General features: G+C 33.5%; 1 protein-coding gene across 7 annotated transcripts in view; it reads right to left on the reverse strand.

The window, feature by feature from the left end:
- Positions 1 to 20,244, reverse strand: part of PSS1 (phosphatidyl serine synthase family protein) — a 73,646-nt gene that overhangs the window by 21,836 nt on the left and 31,566 nt on the right. For all 7 annotated transcript variants that reach the window (XM_089788566.1, XM_089788573.1, XM_089788567.1 and 4 more), the window contains 4 exons: positions 19,091 to 19,145; positions 18,841 to 18,920; positions 18,578 to 18,694; positions 18,020 to 18,104 (listed from right to left, as the gene is read on the reverse strand). In XM_089788566.1, the coding sequence (XP_089644692.1) occupies positions 18,020 to 18,104; positions 18,578 to 18,694; positions 18,841 to 18,920; positions 19,091 to 19,145 (337 nt within the window). The remainder of the gene's footprint in view (positions 1 to 18,019; positions 18,105 to 18,577; positions 18,695 to 18,840; positions 18,921 to 19,090; positions 19,146 to 20,244) is intronic.

The raw sequence follows: 20,244 nt of genomic DNA on the forward strand, positions 1-20,244 counted from the left end.
CAAAGAAGATACATTTTTGGAGGGAACAATTATAGAGAAGACACAAGGACTCGAGGAGGTTTGTAGGTGATTAGGTAAGGGATGAAAACAAATTATCTACATCTTCTTTCAAATCATGATCATCTTATTAGTCTCACAAAGACATATTCTAAGGTGTTAAGAAATAAGGAAGAAGTGGGCATCCTTATGAGCTCATAAATGCCAAGGACACCCTAGAGGCTACCTTAGTGGCATTTCATGGAGCACAAAATCAGATTATTGAGCTTAATAAAAAATTAAATGGTGCATGCTTAAATTTAGCACAACATCCAATTACGGGAGTTGAGGAGGTTGTTAGTGATGACAACATGATGTCTAATCAAGTTGAGCATGATTCGTCCACTTCCAATGAACAAATTGTACTTCATGATGAATCATTGAGGGAGGTTGGAGTTATTCATCATGACTTTATAGTGAGGAGTACTCACCATTTTTTCTTTAATCCACATGTTGGCTTTTTGAGTTGCTCTATACAAAGGTGTTCACTCTCGTGACACATATTGTTGGATTGCCCCACAATACCAACATGATGGCTTGGTAATTATATCAATAGGGCACATATTATGATCTTCATTGGTGGAGGTATTACAGGAGCTAGTTTGTGATATCACCAACATCACATAGGTCTACACTCGGGATCTAGGTGGAGCATTCACATGGGTGGTTATGGATCAAGGTGTCAATAGGAGTGATTTGTTGCATTCCTTTCTCGATTGAGATTGTTATACTTTTGAGCTCCCGTCACCTCTTGATATTAGTGGTGTGTGTAGTTACAACCCAAGTCACAATGTTCGACGCATTTGAGGGATGAGGTTTAGATATTTCTGAATATTACTTTTTTGTAAATTATTCATTAAAACTTCACAATTATTCAACTACAAAAACTGGGGGTGTTTTCCAGTTGCCGTGAATATTTAGAAATTGTTGTATTTTTCTGCCTTGAATTCTTAGAAACTGCTATATTCATCATTTGGCGTTCGTTTTTTGGGTTCTTGAATCGATTTTTCTCTATAATAGTCCTTCGGCCATTAAATGCACGGAATAATTTCAGTAGAGGCATATTGGTATATGCAAGCGTAGCAGAGAGGCGGGGAAAAGTCTTGACGAAAGGAGTGGGGGAGGAAGAGCATCGTATTCTTGGTTGGGAAGCACCATTATACAATATTGAACGGTAATATTTATTTGGTATAATGCTTTTTTAATTGTAAATGAAATATTTTAGAAATTTTAATGTGTTAATATTATACTAGTTTTAGAAATATATTTATAGATTTAATGTTTAAATTGTATTAAAACACATTTAGAACATTTAATGCAGTTAATTTTTTTCTAATTCTATTTCTATTAACGTATTACCAATATATTAATAGAAATACATTTAAAACATTAATAGATTTTTATATTGTAAATGAAATATAATACTAGTTTTAATATATCCCTTTAATTTCTTATATAGTTTTTGAATAAAATATTTTAGAAACTTTTAAATGATTAGATTTTCTTAAAAACCATTTTATTAAATAGTTTAAAATTAAATTCTATTAAAATAAATATGTTAAATAATATAGTTTTAAAATTACTACTTTTAAATTGTAAATTGACGATATTTAATTGTTAAGAAATGAAATCTTTGTTATAGTTTTTTATATTATTTTGTCTTATTTTTATAAATTCTTATTAAAAGTTAATAAATAAGAAAAAATTATAATATATATTTATATAATTCAAATAATATGATTATAAAAATGCTATTTACTAATCTTTAACATATCTAAGTTAATTTTAATAATATTATTTAATGTGACATTATTTTATTTTAAAATTTAAATTAACAAAGTTAAATATTTTGACAAAAAATTTAACTTATTTTGTTTTGAAGTTCACAAATTAATAATTTTTTACTTTTTACCAAAAAAGTAGTAGTGTTTTAAATACTAAGTATCATTTTGTTCAATTGTACCGATTGTAATATGGCTCCCAACAAATCAAATTTTGAGGCATGGAAATATATGACTCATAGTGTCCAAAATTTCTTATTGGAAGTTTAAAAAGGGTCATGGATCACTTGCTTGGTATTAGGGGGGGTAAAGGTGGAGGTTTTACTACATGTCCACGTGTGACCCAAGAGATATTTCGACAATTTTTTTTAACTTATTTTGTTTTGAAGATCACAAATAAATTTTTTTTTACTTTTTACCAAAAAAATTAGTAGTGTTTTAGATACTAAATATCATTTTGTTCAATTGTATAGATTGTAATATGCCTCCCAACAAATCAAATTCAGAGGCATGGAAATATATGACTTGTAGTGTCCAAAAGTTCTTATTGGAAGTTTAACAAGGGTCAGGGATCACTTGCTTGGTATTACGAGGGGTGAAGGTGGAGGTTTTATTGCATGCTCACATGTGACCCAAGAGATAAGAGCTATTTTAGAGGAAGAGCATTCATCTTCTATTGCTGAGAAGATGGAGGAGGCACAAAAGAAACAAAGAATTGAAGATGATGTCTCTAGATTCACATCTACTATATCTTCATCTTCCTGCCTACCTCAAGTCATAAGGGCATCAAAAGAGAGTGGAACATTGAGCAACTTTTGGAAGCTAGGTGAGAAATAGCAAGTGGACGATTTACTGGCTGATTTATTCTATACAAGTGCTATTTGATTCAATATAGTTAGAAATCCAGGATTCTGTACTGTAATTCAATGGTTGTAGAGTTTGGCAAAGGGTACATACCTCCCTCTTCTAAGACTTTCAAAACAACTCTCTTGGAGAGGTCAAAGATAGAACAACTATTTTGAGAGATGGATGGTCGAATATATGTCAAAGGCCATTGATCAATGTTTCAGTGGCTTGTCCTAAGGGTGTTGTATTCATGAAGGTTATCGACACTGTGAATCAAAAAAAATAAAACTTCTGAATATATATTTCAGATATTAGAGGAAGCAGTTCTTGAAGTAGGGGTTGCAAATGTGGTTCAAGTGGTTGTGGTTATTGATAGTGCAAAAATTTGTGTGAGAATTGGGAAGCTAATTGAAGAGATGTACCCACAAATTTATTGGAGTCCATGTGCAGCTCATTGTTTGGATCAATTGCTTCATGACTTGGCTAAATTCATGTGAAACATGAAGCAATTCGTAGAGGAAGAATTGTTGCAAATTTCATATGAAATCATCTCACATTGAGCCTTTATAAGCATCATGCATCTAGGGAGTTGTTGAAGCCTTGTGATACAAGATTTGCTTCATTTTATATCACTTTGAAAAGAGTGGTTGTAGAGAAAACAACATTGCAATCTATAATTTGTTCCAAAGATTGCAAAAAATCAACACCCTTAAGTGCTAACGGAAAGATAATAGAGCAAATTGTTTAAAATAGTAGCTTTGGTGAAAGTGGGGCAAAGGTCTTAAATATATGCGGGTCAATTTTTGATGTGTTCTATATGGTTGATGGTAACACTCTTTGTCTTGGAATGTTTTATGAAAGTATTGACCATTGCAAGGAAGCCATTCAAAAAGCATTGAATAATGTGGGAGCAAAGTACATAGAGATAAAGGAGATTGTTGATTCAAGATGGGAAATGATGCACACTCCTTTACATGCAACAACTTACTATTTTTAGCCTAGACGATTTCACATTGATAGACAAGGTGATGCTAACATTATGGTAAGGTTTTATGAAGTCATTAGTAGATTTCAACCAGATCCAACAATTGCACTCTAGAGAACAATATTGGAAATATAGGAAAGCAGAAGAGATTTTTGGAATAGGAGTAGCCAAATGTGATATGGCATGAGATGAGGTACCTAGTTATAAATGGTATATGAGCTACAAGGCAGAAAATCTAGAACTTCAGCAATTTTCGATTCAAACATTAACTCAAGGAGCAAGTTCATCAACTTGTGAGAGAAATTGGAGTTTCTTTGACCACATCCATTCCAAAAAGAGGAACAAGTTGTTGTTTGGAAAGTCAAGTGATCTTGTCTATGTTTGCAACAATTTTAAATTAATCATGAAAAAATCAGCAAATGAATCATCTTCTTCATATCAACAAACTTAAGAAGACATAGCAGTACCAAACATAGATGAGCCCAATTTTTTGATGAGGAATTGGGTGGTGGTATTGATCATGATGCTACACCATCTAAGTCAAGTGCTCTTGATGACTTAGAGCTCTTTTGAAGTTATGAAGTCTTGAATTTTGATTATACCTTTGCGACAAAAACACATCTTTGCAATTGTGATTTCACATGTTTCTTTTGTTTTGTACTTTATAAATGTGTCATCATGCTTATAAAGTTGTCAATTTTTTTAACAATTTTAACTATACTTTATAGGATATATTACATACATTTAAAAATAATAAAAATTATAAAGGCAAATTCAATTCGATTTTTTTTCTGAATTTTGACTCTTCCTGAACTTCATTTTAATTGTATAGTTGTTGAACTCAAACCTTGTGACTTAGTTTACAACTAGAGTTAGGTTCTTGGTTGGATTGAGGACTTTTCTGTATATGATAGCAGCACATGGCAAGTTGATTTGATAGATGATGCACATGGAGTAATCTAGGATCTCAATATTATTATGATTGGTCCATTGTTATTGTGGGGAATTAATGTGTGGCTTCACAATCCTAGACATGTTATTTGTATTAGAGTAGCACAGTGGCCAAGTGGAGCAACTTCCTTGAGATTGATACGGGATCTAGACATTTTGGTCACAGTATGAAGATATTAATTGCTTGAGGGAAAGCAATCTTTCATTAAGTAGGACTGTAATGTCCACTTTTTCTAGACATTATAATCTAATGTGTCGTTACCCTTCAAACCATGGTCTTGTGGGCTAGTTAGGACTTTACTAGGATTAATACCAGTTTTGGCCAAGGCACTTAAATATTTAGGCCAGTCAAGTTAATGCAATGGGGACTTCTATATACCTACTATTTATAGTAAGTCAGCAGGGTCCGTATTCTGGTTTTGTAGTATTTGGACTTGAAGTGTCTTGTCAAGAGCTTTTTGGCGAGCTAGTCTAAGTTCGACATGATGTTTATTTTAATGTTTTAAGATTAAATTGTTTTCATAAAGTGACTAAAAAATTAAGAAAAGAAAAGAAAAAGTCACTTTATCCTATAAAGTTATATTATTCTCTATGTGGAAAAAAGACAATTAAAAGGGAATATGAAGAGTCACCTTGTTGTGCTCAAAAGGGGAAGAGCGAGCTCATTTTCAGCATGCTTGGTTATTGAGTTTGGATTCCTTTTCTCGTTTGGAGAGCTTTTGGAAAGCTACAACTTTCAGCAAGTGAGAGGGCGAAAACACTCAAGATTGGACAGTGGACAAAAACCCATTGTTGGTTGGAGACATCGCACAAGTATTTCACATTATATTCCACATTCATCTTTTTTGTTATCTAATCTTTCTATAGCTATTGTATCTACGATTGGATAGATTTTGGGTTTGCTGAAGATTATAATGTAATATTCATTGTGCAAGACTAGATTTTGTTGTAAATTTGTATTTACTATCAGTTGATTGAAAGAGAATTGCATACAAATTTGTTATTTCAATTTTGGTGTTTCATTTTGAGATAAAAAATGACTTGAAATATTACAGCCACCTGCAACATAGTGGTAAGTCGTAAACCTCTCATCTAGGTCTTAGGTTCGAGTCTATTGAAGCTTAACAAATAATAATAGTTAATTCAAACAAATAATAATAATAAATCTCAACTTTGGCCCATCACCCATCAAAAAAATAATATATCAAATATATGATAATATATAATATTTACACAATATTTATTTAATTTGTTTTTATAGAAAGGGATAAATGATTTGACCTAGAGCTATGAACCAGTGAGGCCACAAATTGGGGATGGCATCCCAATAGGATTTGAACATTGATAGCAAGAACAACAAAACCTAACCAACACAACAGGGCCACTATTGGCATTTAATTTATATTTTGATATTATTAAAAATTATTATTATATTTAGTATATTATTATTTTATTATATCCTTTGTTTAATTAGATCTTATTATTCAAATTTTATTTTTATTAAATCATACTTTAAAATGGGGATGATAAATTAGGGTTTCAAAGGGTTGCAAGGGAGAAATAAGTGAAAATTAAAAAAGTTGTTTATGTTTATAATGTCCCAATTTTACATTGACACCAGCCAAGTCATTTTGACATGGGAAACTTGACTCCTGACTCACTAGCGAGTCCGGGGACTCTCGTTTTGGTAGCCAAAATAGCAGGCCTATACATGAAGGGAAGGTTGTAATAAGAGAAATGGAAGATAGTTTGCACAGAACCAAAGTTTAATTAATCTTAAAATAGATGCTACTCGAGGAATTACTATCAATCTAGCATTGTATTTAATATAGGACACGACAAATTTTAGAAATAAAACATCTCATTGAGGTAACAAGAATCTATAAGAAAATAATGAGGAATTTTCAAAAAAGACCATAGGTTGTTGGCATAACTAATTAATGATGATGGTTGACAGAGTTACTTAATGAGGATAATGTTTGTCAATAGTTGTTGAAGATTGGTACATGATTTAATAACAAGATAATCAATTATATTGTTGTCATTGATGTCAACTATTTGACTAAATGTTTTAATATGTTACCACATATTCATTAGAGCAAGTTGTACAATGAGTTAAGTGTTTGCTATTGTACAAGAAAGTCAAGTAATGTGTTGTGATGCTAAATTTATGACACTAATTTATGTGAAGAATTGGGAAAGTTATGAGTATAGGAATCAAACTGCATAACTATTGAGCCAGTCAATGACGAGCAATTGAATGATTTAGAGGTTTCTTCAAATCTGTGTGGAATTAGTTGAATCTATTGTTGGATGTGATTCATGATAATGTGAAGATGATATGGTTAAGATAGCACCATATAATATTTACAAGTAAAGGTGATTTTATTAGTTGGAAGTGATGTTGACAGGAAAAGGTAAATTATTAAACAAGGTCTTATCAATAAACATAAAAGAGAATAGGTGAACTGGACGAATAGGAATGAACATGTAAATAGGAACGCTTATTGGCATAGTAACAAGAGGATGCATTCCCCCCCAACCCCTCTTTTGCCCCACATGCCGGAGACGAGAGTGCACCAAGGACTTGGGGACTTCACTCCCCTATCCTGAGTAGCACCAGCAAATTCTGCCACCTCTACCGAGGATGCGAGGACGTCCAAGTGTTGACTATTTGCTCATTCGACTATTTATGTTGAATGATCGATGTTCCATTCAATGCAATGTTCAAGTATTTACTCTTTCACATCTTTATATCTTATATTGCAATACATATTTCATAACTAGCATTTAAGTACCATATGTATAGCATATACAACCCCTCCTGTCCCCCACCACTGTCTCCAAATTAAGGCCCCTCTATCCCCCTGTTTCATCGTCCCCCTGCCCCCAAGGCAGCGTAACTATGCTTATCGGCGAATGAAGAATAGTTAGTAAAGATTCAAGGCGTGATTGTAAAATTCGAATTGCCATTGGGATTGATGATTTGGTTTGGACAATTGGATGGTTGTTGCATGATTTATGGAACGAATTGACATTACAAAGATCAAGGTAAAATATTTGAGGAGGATTCTTCAAGAAGTTTCTACATAGTCAGAATGGCTTATGGAGTAGGAACAAATCCAAGGTAAAGATCGAAAGCAAGCCAACGCGGTCGAGAGGAAACAAAGGATGGATGGTTAGATTCATCTAGGTAAATCTGGATGGTTGGATTTAGGTTTAGGGTCTATGATTGTGGTAATTCTACTTAAGGGAAAAGAGAGAATGAACTAATTAGTAGTTGCGTGTGATATACAAAGTTTAAGAAGGTTGCGATCATAGAGGAAGTTACAGTATTGAGTGCGATCAAGTCAAAGGATTGAGTATGGTATGTTGTTAAATTATAGAGCTTTATTGGATCTGATCTAGCAGAGGTAGTGTAAATTACAGATCATTTATTCACTGTTACTCTCTAACTAGATCATTTATTATCTGTTACTCTCTAGCCATTGTAATAATAACATCTCTTAATCAAGTGGATCCTAATAGATCTCATTGTAAAATCCTCTAACCTGGTGACATTCTCAAAAAAGTGTTTAAAATCCTCTAACAAGGTTCCTACTAGCAGGGTATAAAACTTTAACAGGTTTCAGCAAAATCCCTTATGCAGGTAGCACCTAATGGTGTTGTTGTAAACCCTTAACCGGGTAGGCTACTAACAAAGTGTATTTCAAAAGAGTACAACAATTTGTGAGCATCATTCTCACATCGTGGTTTTCACCCTAATCAAGTTTTCACGAGATGTATTTGGTGTTATACTTGTGTGAATATTTTTACGTGTTGCATGTTACACAAAAGTTTACTTTACTTATTGTGCTAAAGTTTAAGAGGTTAAAGTACTTAAGAGTTTGATCAGTTGGGTGTTAGTTGAAGTTTGATTTGGTGATTATTAATTCAACCCCACCCACGCACTCCCCACCTCCCTCCCCTCACCCCTCGGCAATCAATCTTGTACTTACATAGGTTTCAAGCATGACCCCGCAGTGATAGGTAGGGTTTATTACATATCCATAAACTCTTCTATTTTTTGCGTTTCATCGTCCTCATTCAAGGTATAAGGGAGGGAAAGAGTAGTTTAAACATAAGATGCATTCCTCAATTTGATGGAATCATTTTCTCTTTCAAATAATTGTTTCTCCCACGAGATTATGACTTTTTTGCAATCCCCAATACTGTCCTATAGTTGTATTGATTGTTCTCTACAGACCTAATGGCTGACTTGAATCGTCAATCAATCTTAGAGATTTATTCAAGGACGAAGGCATTGAATATGAACAGTGGTCATATAATGGAAATGATGTTATGCAAACTAAAAGGTCAATGATCTTTTTCAATGGACATAGGTACTGTTATTACAGTGATCTTAATGCTGTTTTTTAAGTAGTAGACTGTTATTTTCTTTTCTTCAAAGCATCCATGCTGTTTCTCCATGTCTTTGCTAAGTTTCTTTTATTTGTTAACATTCTTGAAGAGATCGATGTATGAGCAATTTCATTAGCTGAAGACAAGGCAATGTGCTGTTCTACAAAACAGTGAATAGTGAAAGAAACAAAACAGTAATCTATGTATGCAAGGCCAGTGAACATAGTAGTCAAATATCATGATTTCATAGAACATGAAGATCAGCCAGTGTTGAGAGAAGTCACAGTGTCTTGCACAGTAATAGAAAAAAAAATTTTTTAAAACACAGTAAATATGCCTCAGCTAGAGTTGACAGAGCATCCCAATAATTGTCATCAGGATATTAGTAAGTCATGAAGGCACATAAAGGAAAATAGCACAAGGTATAGGTAGACAACTACATTGTCACTGAAGATGGAGAAAAGCATCAGAATAGTAATAAAAGAAGCTAGAATACAGTGGTGCAAAGAAAAATTCAAAAGCGTTGTTCAAAATCACAGCATAAACAAAGGTATATGACAGTCAAATGAAGGGGCACTAACTTGAAATGTGCAGCACTGTTGTGTGTAGAAGACGGTATGCCACAGTTAGAACCGCGATTTCATAATATCAAGGCTAAGGAATGGTGAAACAGTGAGTGGACAGCATTGTAAGCAGTGTAACTAAATTTTTAATGCAAAGGACAATGAAAGAAGTGAAAACGCTGTTCTATAATAGAAAGATAAAAGTATTATTTCACAAAGCATAAAACCAGTGACAACCAATCCAGCGACGAGTGTTTTAGGCATGGACATAGAAGCATGATCATGTAGATGGTACAAAGATACTATGATCAAAGTCTTGGAAAAAGAGTGACCGTTCTAGCAAGATCAATGAGCAAAGTCTTGGTAAAAAAGGGGGACAATCCATGGAAAGAAGCAGTGTTTTGAACAACGTAGTAACAAAAGCATTGAAGAGAAAGGGCATTCATCAAATGATTATTGAGTGGAATCAAGATCTAATGTCAAAGAGCAGAAGAAAAGAGATAAGAACAATGGTATATATGTTATGCCTGCTCTATGTATAAAAGGAAAGTGCTGTATATCAAAATGGTGATATGCATGAAGAGAGAGGCAAAGGTGCTAGTATCTGGTTTTGGCAAACATGAATATAAGACTAGCAAGCTCATGCTGTGGAAAACAAAGGTTATAACAGTATATCAATATTGAAGGTCAAACAAAGAAGACTGTTCTCTTAAAAAGTCTGAGGACGGTGATATCTACCAACAAGGGTAACAACATGATATTCACTGTCAAGAACAAAGGAGTCTTCATATCATGAAATACATAGAGGTGATAAAACAGCAGTCATAATATTGACTATGGATGCAATGAGACTCATCAGAGTCTTCATATCATGAAATACATAGAAGTGATAAAACAGCAGTCATAATATTGACTATGGATGCAATGAGATTCATCAGAGGTTGCTTCTGGATTCTATAGTATAACAGTTTTTGCATCAACGTATTTGGGCAGATTGACAGTGTAAATCAAGGATCAAACAATACAAAGAGCAGATTTCGATGTGAGAAAAATATAATAAAGAATGTACAAGAAGAATGTGATATTCAAGGAAGGAATAGTGGCATGAATGAAGATGTCAAAATACAGTCAAAGGATTTTTGAAGGTCTCTGCTCTTTAGCAAAGAGCAGATCAGAAGAGCAAGGGTGAATTAGCAATATCAATGAAGATGCAAGTAGTATTCAAGGTATAAAGGACAATAGTCAATGCAATACCAGCTAACAGGAGCAAAGAAGTATGCTCCAAGGAACATCAAAACAATACAAAGAGCAGATTTCAATGTGAGTAAAATATAGTACAGAAAGTATGAGAAGAATGTGATATTCATAGAAAGAACAGTGGCATGAATGAAGATGTCAAAATACAGTCAAAAGATTGTTGAAGTTCTCTCCCTTTTAGCAAAGAACAGATCAGAATAGCAAGGGTGAATTAGTGATATCAATGAAGATGCAAGTGGGATTCAAGGTATAAAGAATGACAATCAGTGCAATACAAACTAACAGGAGCAAAGAAGTATGCTCCAAGGAACATGAAAACAGTGGGCAATCAACAGTAACAGAGCAGATTTAGACATGACATGCCAGAGGCAAATTAGTTTGAGTTTTGAATTTCAAAATTCAGAATGTCTTCAATAATGAATCCTACAAATATGGAAACAAGTGGCTTTACAAGTAGAGTTTTGAATTCAAAGGGGTCGGCCAAAGAGGAGATCCACACTTCGAGAAAGATTTTTAGTCTTAATCAACAATCTAACCCCTGATTTGAATGCCCGCAAACAGTGGGCAATCAACAGTAACATAGCAGATTTAGACATGAGATGTCAGAGGCAACGTAGTTTGAGTTTTGAATTTGAAAATTCAGAATGTCTTCGATAATGAATCCTACAAATATGGAAACAAGTGGTTTTAGAAGTAGAGTTTTGAATTCAAAGGGGTCGGCCAAAGAGGAGATCCACACTTTGAGAAAGATTTTTAGTCTTAATCAACAATCTAACCCCTGATTTGAAGGCCCGCAAGGGTTAGCCACCAACCAAGGGGAGTTCTAAGAGTAAAATCAGCATGGCATCTTCAGTTCTGAGTCCTAATTTTGAGGGATTCTCACGTCTGCTCACCCAGCAAGTTTGATTTTAAATTCAAAGGCAGTTGGCACATGATATTTAAAGACAAGGAGCAGCCAACACTTTCAGTTGACTCATATAATCCACTCAAGTTAAGTCAAACAACAGGAGCATCAAGCCAAAGGGAGTCAAGAATTCAAATTTCAAATTGTTGGAACCTTCTCTTAGTATAACTCAAGTTCCCTGTTTTCTCTCAAGTCTTTGTTCACTTCTTCTAAGCTCTGGAAGAAAGATATTTGTAGCTCATGTTCAGAATTTTCAATGCTTCAGTTAATTTCTCCTTTTGATGTTAATAAAAGGCAGCAGCTTATCCTTCTCAATCAGCTGGTTATATGTTGTAAATGAGTGAATTTCAGCAAATGGTTTACTTGTCTTCATTTCAAACAATCTGTTGCCTCAAGAAGTACGTTGAGTACGGGTTACATGTTGTGTAATACTGTTATAACAGCAATTTGTAGTTGTGAAACATAGTGTTTCTACTACACAACTGAAAACAGTGCCGCCATATTAAGTGCTTATGTGCTCAATACTTTTGGTTGAGTCGTAATATCATAAGTCTTGATAGATCAGACAGTGTGTCAGTTGTGAGTTTTACAATTAAATCTTGGTGCATCACCTTTTAGTAGCGGTAGCATTTCATTTCAAGCATCTCTTCCCCTTTTCTTGGCAAATACTAGTTTAGGTGAGTACCAAAAGAAGTCAACCTTCTCCAGAGGTTCATCTTCATTATTGCTTACCCACAACCAGGACATGCTCCCATGTTTCATCAGTAGCTACATTTATGCATAGCTAGGGTACAGTATTTGGTGATAACAGGTGGATAGCATTATGTAAGATTCTATACTTACTATAACTATTTGGAGTAGAAAACAGACTATATTTAATGCTATTGAACATAGCTGGAATACACGCCAAAGCCAAAAAATCTTAAAGGCCTGAAAAAAATCAAGAAAACTTGGCCAGCCTTCGGCATAAACTCAGTAAAAAACATAATCACTTAAAAAATTGCTTAAATTTATTTAAATGCATTTTTCTTGCAAAATTCAATGAGAAGATGCATTCAATGATACAATAGATGAAAATAGAAAAGAAACAAGCTTAATCTAGATATATTTAAATGCAAAGTCGGTACATAATTGCAATCTCACGAGGAATGTCAATGACTAGAAGCAAAATAGTAAAAACTCAAAGTAAATACATCATTACAATTACATCTTCCTCTTCCTTGCTCTAGCAAAAACTAAGGGAGAGGTAGAACTAGAAGGTTTGCACTGGGCATGACTGTGCCTCCTTGCTTGGTATGTCTGAATCAGTTTGTGGTTCGTCCTCCGTCTTGGATGTTGTTGTGCCTCTAGCTTCTCCTCGCTCTAGCAATGAATCCTCATTCAACTCAATGTCATCCAAGTTGAAACCAAATCCACATGCCTCCTCCAAATGATTGATGGCTTTCTTTTCAAAAATCACCACAAATCCGCTTCAAATTGATGGACATCAGTTTTCGAGTGCTTAGAAGTCCTCTCTCAGCAAAATACAAGCAAAGAAATGAGAAATGAAATTAGTTTTGTCCATTTTTTGCATTTATGTGCTGTTATAAAATTGTGATTGATTTTTTAACAAAAACTCGTCAAGTTTTTGCCAAAAAATTCGGCAAGTTTTTTGTACTAGTAAAAGTCATAAAAGCTTGCCAAGCCAAAAAACTCGGAGGGTTTTTGCAACTTGGCTAGTATTCTGCTAGTAGTTCATCTATGCTATTTAGTTTTATTCAAGGAAAGAATATGTCAAAAGTTGGGAAATGTTATGTGTTAGTGTAAATAATTAATTATTATTACACTTTACTTAAGTTTACTTAGGTTAATGCATTAGCATATTAGTTGTCATGTAGACACCTAGGAGTATGCATAGTCATATGAGTTGTCTTGTTGGCAACATAGGAGTTAGCAACTTATTTGAGCACATGGTGTCTACAACATTTCTTTACGAGATACACCTATGTAAACGTATCCTCTCATCATCGCACAAACTCCTGTGCTCAATGGAGGATAATCCACTCTTGGTGGACATGTGCTTAGTTGTGATGTTTATCTCTTTGCTGACTCCTAGTCATTCTAGATGCCTTTATATATAGACACTTCTAGTGTGTATTCATATGATATCCATTCTCATTATTGTTATTATGATCATCCAATTATCTGATAATCATTATCATTTTGATCATTATTGAGATTCTCATTTGATCATCATTAGTCTCTCTTGTGCTATCTATTGAGCTTCTTGATCTTGGCATTGAATTATCGCCTTAGGAAAATTCTTAAATGGTATTAGAGCTATACCAAATTCTTACATTATGTTTATAGGAAAATATCTTTTAAATTGTATTGTATATTTGATTAGTTAATTTATCATTATTTTGATGGTTCAAGCAAGAGATAATAGTGTTATAGACAAAAGATAGTATTTTTATATAGTTAGAATACAATCATTAATAAATGCGTTGACCCTACCAAAGTCATAGTAGTATGTGTTGTTAGTGCATTGTACTCTTAACAAATTTAGGGTAGCCAAAAGTCATCAATAGCCAAGAGGTACCTAGGATTTGTGTGACTAACTACATGTGATAGTGGTTTAAAATGCAAACAATTGGTTCTCAAATTTAGGTATGGCACTACTATAAATGTCATTATTTGCCACTCTCACTAAAGGGTCAGACCAATTCCAGAAGGAGTTGGTCAGACAATTTACAAAAGGAAGACGATTAGCAAACAATGTGGCCTATGTAAGGAGGTAAAGAATTTTGATGTTCTCCTTACAGTTATTATAGAGACCATATTGGTTGAACTTGAGAAGAAGGAAAAAATAGGTGTAACTTTATTATGTTAATTTTGAAGTTGACTTTTGTATAGACAATTTTCACCTGCATGTACCTTATAGAAAATCAATTCCTCAAACCTCAAAAAAATGATCCATGCAAGTGATTAAATATTTTAACTAGATAATGATTGTCATGCTTTAGTTCTACTTGAAAAAAGTTATGTCTTTTAAATTAAAAAAAAATTAGTATTAGGATGGGTGGGTGACCTCCTAGGAAGGCTTGGCGACTATACATGAAACATGGGCCAATAATTATGGTTCAAAAACTACATAGTTGAATTCCAATAGCAATATCACAATTTGACATGTTGTGGTAAATACCTCCCACTCACAAAAGTTAAAACTCTTTCAATGAGTTTCTTTGTTTGCTAACATATTATTTGTACTTAACAATTTTAATTGGGAAGCTTGTTACACTAGTCTATATACCATGTCATCCACTCTACAAGCACAAGGCTACCAAGTAATGAAGCTTGTGGTTGTACACAATGTTCTATATCTACTAGATCACAAGATGATTGAGTACAAAATAGTATTTGTGTGGTGGGATGTATACCTGAAGAGACTACTGGAGATTTATGAGAATCAACATGTGCATACAATCAAGTCAACTTTTAGTTTCAAGAGTTAGATGAGCCTAGTATATTTAATGATGATTGTATTACGAAGTAATTGGTAAAATACTTGCTTGATATTAACAGAGACCAAGAGGTCAATATATACAAAAGAATGAAACGATGTTTCCTTAGGAAATGATTGTAAAGAATACAAACTTTCTATTCTAGCTAGAAGAAAACAAATAGTTATCTACAGCCTAATTGAAATATTAGAAACATTCTAATATTTACAATAAATTACAAATAGATAACCATTAACAAATAATAGACGCTATCTATTATCATAATACCCTCCCTTAATGGTTAATCTATCCACAACACCAAGTTGTCCTCTGAATTTTACAAACTTATCAAGACCAAGAGGCTTAGTGAGAATGTCTACAGTCTAATCCATTGTAGGAACAGATTGTAAGTCTATTGTCCCGTCTTCAACCAGTTGTCATATGTAGTGATAGTGAACATCCACATGCTTGGTTTGCTCATGGAAGATTGGATTCCGGGTTAATTTGATAAAGCCTTCATTATCAATAAACAAAGTGGTCGGTCCTGCTGGTGACATCTTCATATCCCCAAGCATCCAATGAAGCCAAACAACTTCACATCCTACCTTAACAGTCCCTCTATATTCAGCCTCTATGGAGGAGAGAGAAGTTGCTTGTTGCTTCTTACCGGTCCATGTGCTTCTTATATATCTAGAAGTCGACTTTTTATCGTCAACAGAGCCTGCCCAATCTAAATCTGTGAACCCATTGAGTCTAGGATTAGAACTCCAACAAAAAAACAAGTCCGTACTCCGATTCTGAAGTGCTCTTCACATAATGAAGCACACGCTTTGCTACCATCCAATGATCAACCTTGGGAGCTGTCATAAAACATGAGATGTAGCTAACTACGAAGCTGATATCAGGCCTAGTAGTAGAGAGGTAGATGAGGTTGCCTACTAGTTGCTTGTATGTAGTATCATCAACGGGAGAAGATCTTCAGACTCAAACATGTATATCAAGACTACTGACAATGACATCATCCTTCTGGTTATTTATGTGGATGATTTGATCATCATTGGCAATTCAACATCTTTGATATAGGGAATCAACCAGAATTTATGCCAATCTTTTGATATGACTGACCTTGGGCTCATGCATTGTTGCCTAGGTGTTGACGTTTGGCAACAATCTTCTGGTATATTTATCTCTTAGTCCAACTATGCTAGGGTTCTGTTAGACAAATTTCGTATACAGGACCAGGTGAAGCATCTAGAAATCTGGATGCTCCTGTAGGGGAAGCTAGAGGTGTTTGTATAGGGATCACTGGCATATCTAGAGCTAATGGAGCCCTCCAATCAGGTGGACCTAATGGAAGTTTAACTCCCAAATCATGAGTCTTCATAGGTTGATCTGTTGGATCAAGAACATGTGAAACATGCATGAATGGCTCTCGCTGCTCATCAAAGAGTACATCATGACTGTACAAGAGACAAGATTTCTCAGTAACGATCAAGTGGTAGGCTTTGTGAAGACTATTTTATCCAGCAAGCATAAGTTTCTGACTCTTGGCATCCAAATTGGTGCGTGATGCATCAAGGATCCAAACTAAAGCAAGGGAGCCAAAAACTTCCAAGTATTTTGAAGCAGATAAAATAAGGAAAAAATTAATTTCGAAAATAAAAGTCCGAAAATTTCAATAAGAAATTATCATTTTTGAAAAACAATTCAACCGTGCTTTGATACCATATTACGAAGTAATTGGTAAAATACTTGCTTGGTATTAACAGAGACCAAGAGGTCAATAAACACAAAATAATGAAACAATATTTCCTTAGGAAACAATCATAAAGAATAGAAACTTTCTATTCTAGCTGGAAGAAAACAAATCGGTATCTACAACTGAACCTAAATATTAAAAACATTCTGATATTTACAATAACATTACAAATAGATAACCATTAACTAATAATAGATGCTATATATTATCGTAGTAGCATCTGCCATGAAATTTGCATTGTACAATGAAAAAGGGTTGGCCGATGTACTTTTTTAACAAACCTAATAAATATATAACCTATGTTTGGAATTTTGGATACATTATGACTTCTTGTGATAAAATTGTAAAGATAAATTATGACTTCTTTTATTAATATTTGTCATTGATTTTAGAACTGATTCGTATATATTGTGTTAAAGGTCAAATCCCCACCAATCCAAATTCTAGAAAGAAAATGTAAACTTTCTCCCCACATTTCTTTGTCCCACAAACTTACAGAAACACTGAAAATAACTTAATAAAGACACCATAAATATTTTGAAAGCTCCAAGAAACGCTAAAAATAATTGAATTGCTCCTTCCATGATTTACCAAATATAAATTAAAAAATGCATAATATTCAGAAAAACTAAACATAATTGAACAAAGACACCATAACTATTTTTGAAACTAACAGAAACACAAGAAATAACTGACTTGCCCCTAACATGATTTACCAAATTTTTAAATCAAAACAAGTAAAATGTTAAGACATCATAAATATTCAAGCTGAGAAGATCAACGTCTACCCATAACTAAAGGACAAGTTGGTATAAGCTATAAACTCAATTTGCCAATCTTATTTGGTTTAAGATTTTTGTTGGAAATAGCCATTTCAAGCACTCAATAAAATATATATAATAATTTGAAATTTATGACCTCGGTTTAGATTTGTAAATTTATTGAAAATCTGAAACATTTTTTAAGGTCAACCATAAGATGTTCAATGTAAGTTAAGGGCCTATTATGAAGAGATCTTGTAGCTACAACATCAATGAAAGAAGAGAGGACTAACCAAAAAAGTTGCAGATGAGTATATCCAGAATAATACTGTCCCACCAGCACTCATTGAAATTAGGTAGCATGTGGTTGAAAGTAACCTGAAATTATTCCAATATGACATTTAATGATATAACAGCAGTTTCAAAAACAGACAGCAAAGCTCTTGCTCTTGACCAAATCAAAAGTACAAATTCTGATAAATTTTACTGCTGCACATTTCACTTCTAGCGTTCTAGTATTCCTAAGCTTGCATATCTGTTTGAATAAAGCTCTACTTATCATCACATTAGTTTATACTGTAACTGCCACTAATTATCAGAAACTTACGTGTTTCATTCATATTTCAAAACCCTGCCAGTAACTTGTATATCACGAGCTCTAGTAAGCAAAAGCAAGAAACTTTTCACATACCCAATAACTCATCACAAAGTTGTTGTCAAGTATACACCATGTTTTGGCCCATACTTTCCAAAAAAATCCTGGCTTTGGAATTGAAGTAAATTCATTTCATCTTATTTTTTAACCCTATGTTACATATTATTTTTTAATTTGAATCTTTATTTGCATTTACCTCCATCATTTCAAATCCAATAGACAATAACCACAGAAGTGGTTGATTGCGGATCATTATAGCTTTTCCCCACCAACCAAGAACATGAGCTATAACAAATTCATCGAACAATGTTTCCTGAAAACGACAAAAAAACTATTAGAAGTGAACCATCAAAAAAATTCATTGGGATGCAACATTGTAGTTTAATGGGAAAAGTGCAGCAGTGAATGTTAAATGTATCTTATGAAATTTAGTTGAGGAAGTGACTGAAGACACCATACATAAACATTATTAAACCTGCTCTTCGGGTTCTCTGGAGTGTAAATACGACAATCTGTACCATATGACCTCTCTGGGAGTTCTACATTCAATAGAAAAATGTGTGAAAACTCAAAAGTCCAAACAAATTCCAAACTAAAGGGAAAATAACGAAATGAAATTAATTTCAATTATAATATAATTTTGAGTATCTTCCACTACTAATTTCCAATGCACAGAAAATTATTTAGGGTTACAAGATTAGCACAATACCAACACCCAAATCAGGATGAACAAACTTCATGAATTGTCGAGCATCATCACGATTCTGGAAATTCAAAAAAACATCATTTGTGAATCTGAACAAGTTTATTAATTTCACAAAGATGGTTTGAAGTTTAGAACTCATGAAAGAACATTACAGTAAAGGATAGCATTTAAAGCATCATAAAAAATCCTACAACAGAAATAGAATTCACCATCAGAGTGGTATAGAATCAAATATTTTCATGAACCGGAATCAGTAACAGAGAACAAATATCATATCCAAGCACTGAATATCGACCTCCTATCAATGACTTTCTGACATACTAAAGGACACTTAGAAACATAAGTCATTTAGCAACCACACAACACAACTCAGACAATTAACTCATGAATACAAACAATTGGACTTTGTAAAAACATTCATTTCCATCAAACGGTAAGGAATGGTTTGTTGATGTGATACATATAGATGAAACGTGTTGCTGTTTTAGCACTAATCAAAGATTGTAGTGAGCTTACTCCTTTAGCACTAATCAAAGAGTCTAATGAGGACATTAGATGAGGATGAGCTCTCTCAAATCAGTCCTAGCTAGCCACTCCCCTTCCACCATGAAACATTCAGTGCAACGAGGACATTATATGAGGAAGTTGGGTGAATGGTTGCAGAGTCCCAAAGTGTTGCAGAGTCGGGAAGTAACACCAAAGATAGGTGATTAAAAACAAAATTTTCCTCTTTCTACATTAAATGTATTGTATAGCTTGATTCATACTTTTTTCTTTTTTAATGTTGATTTTGTTGTGTAAATTACAAATATTTAAATTGTTGTAATATGAAACAAAAGATCTTAACAATTTGTTTTATTATTTGTTGCAGTATGATCTAAAAGGCCAAGGAAACAAATTTGTCTTATTTATTTTAGAGAAACAAAGAACCCTATGATAATCATTATAATATTTTTAGGCTTGCCAATTATGACATATAAAGTCTTATGATTAATCAAATTGCAAGATATTTAAAAGTCTATTCAAAAATTATATTTAATAATACGTGCAGTTCAGTCTAAGTTCAACATATATAAAGTTATTTTGGTATATACATGTGTATATATCATTTTCCAATATGTGTATATCATGTCATCTTTGTATATAATTGTTTGTTG

The sequence above is a fragment of the Cupressus sempervirens genome, chromosome 6 (genome assembly GCF_028749045.1).
Source record: "Cupressus sempervirens isolate cs-2001-9-10 chromosome 6, ASM2874904v1, whole genome shotgun sequence".
Lineage (NCBI taxonomy): Eukaryota > Viridiplantae > Streptophyta > Pinopsida > Cupressales > Cupressaceae > Cupressus > Cupressus sempervirens.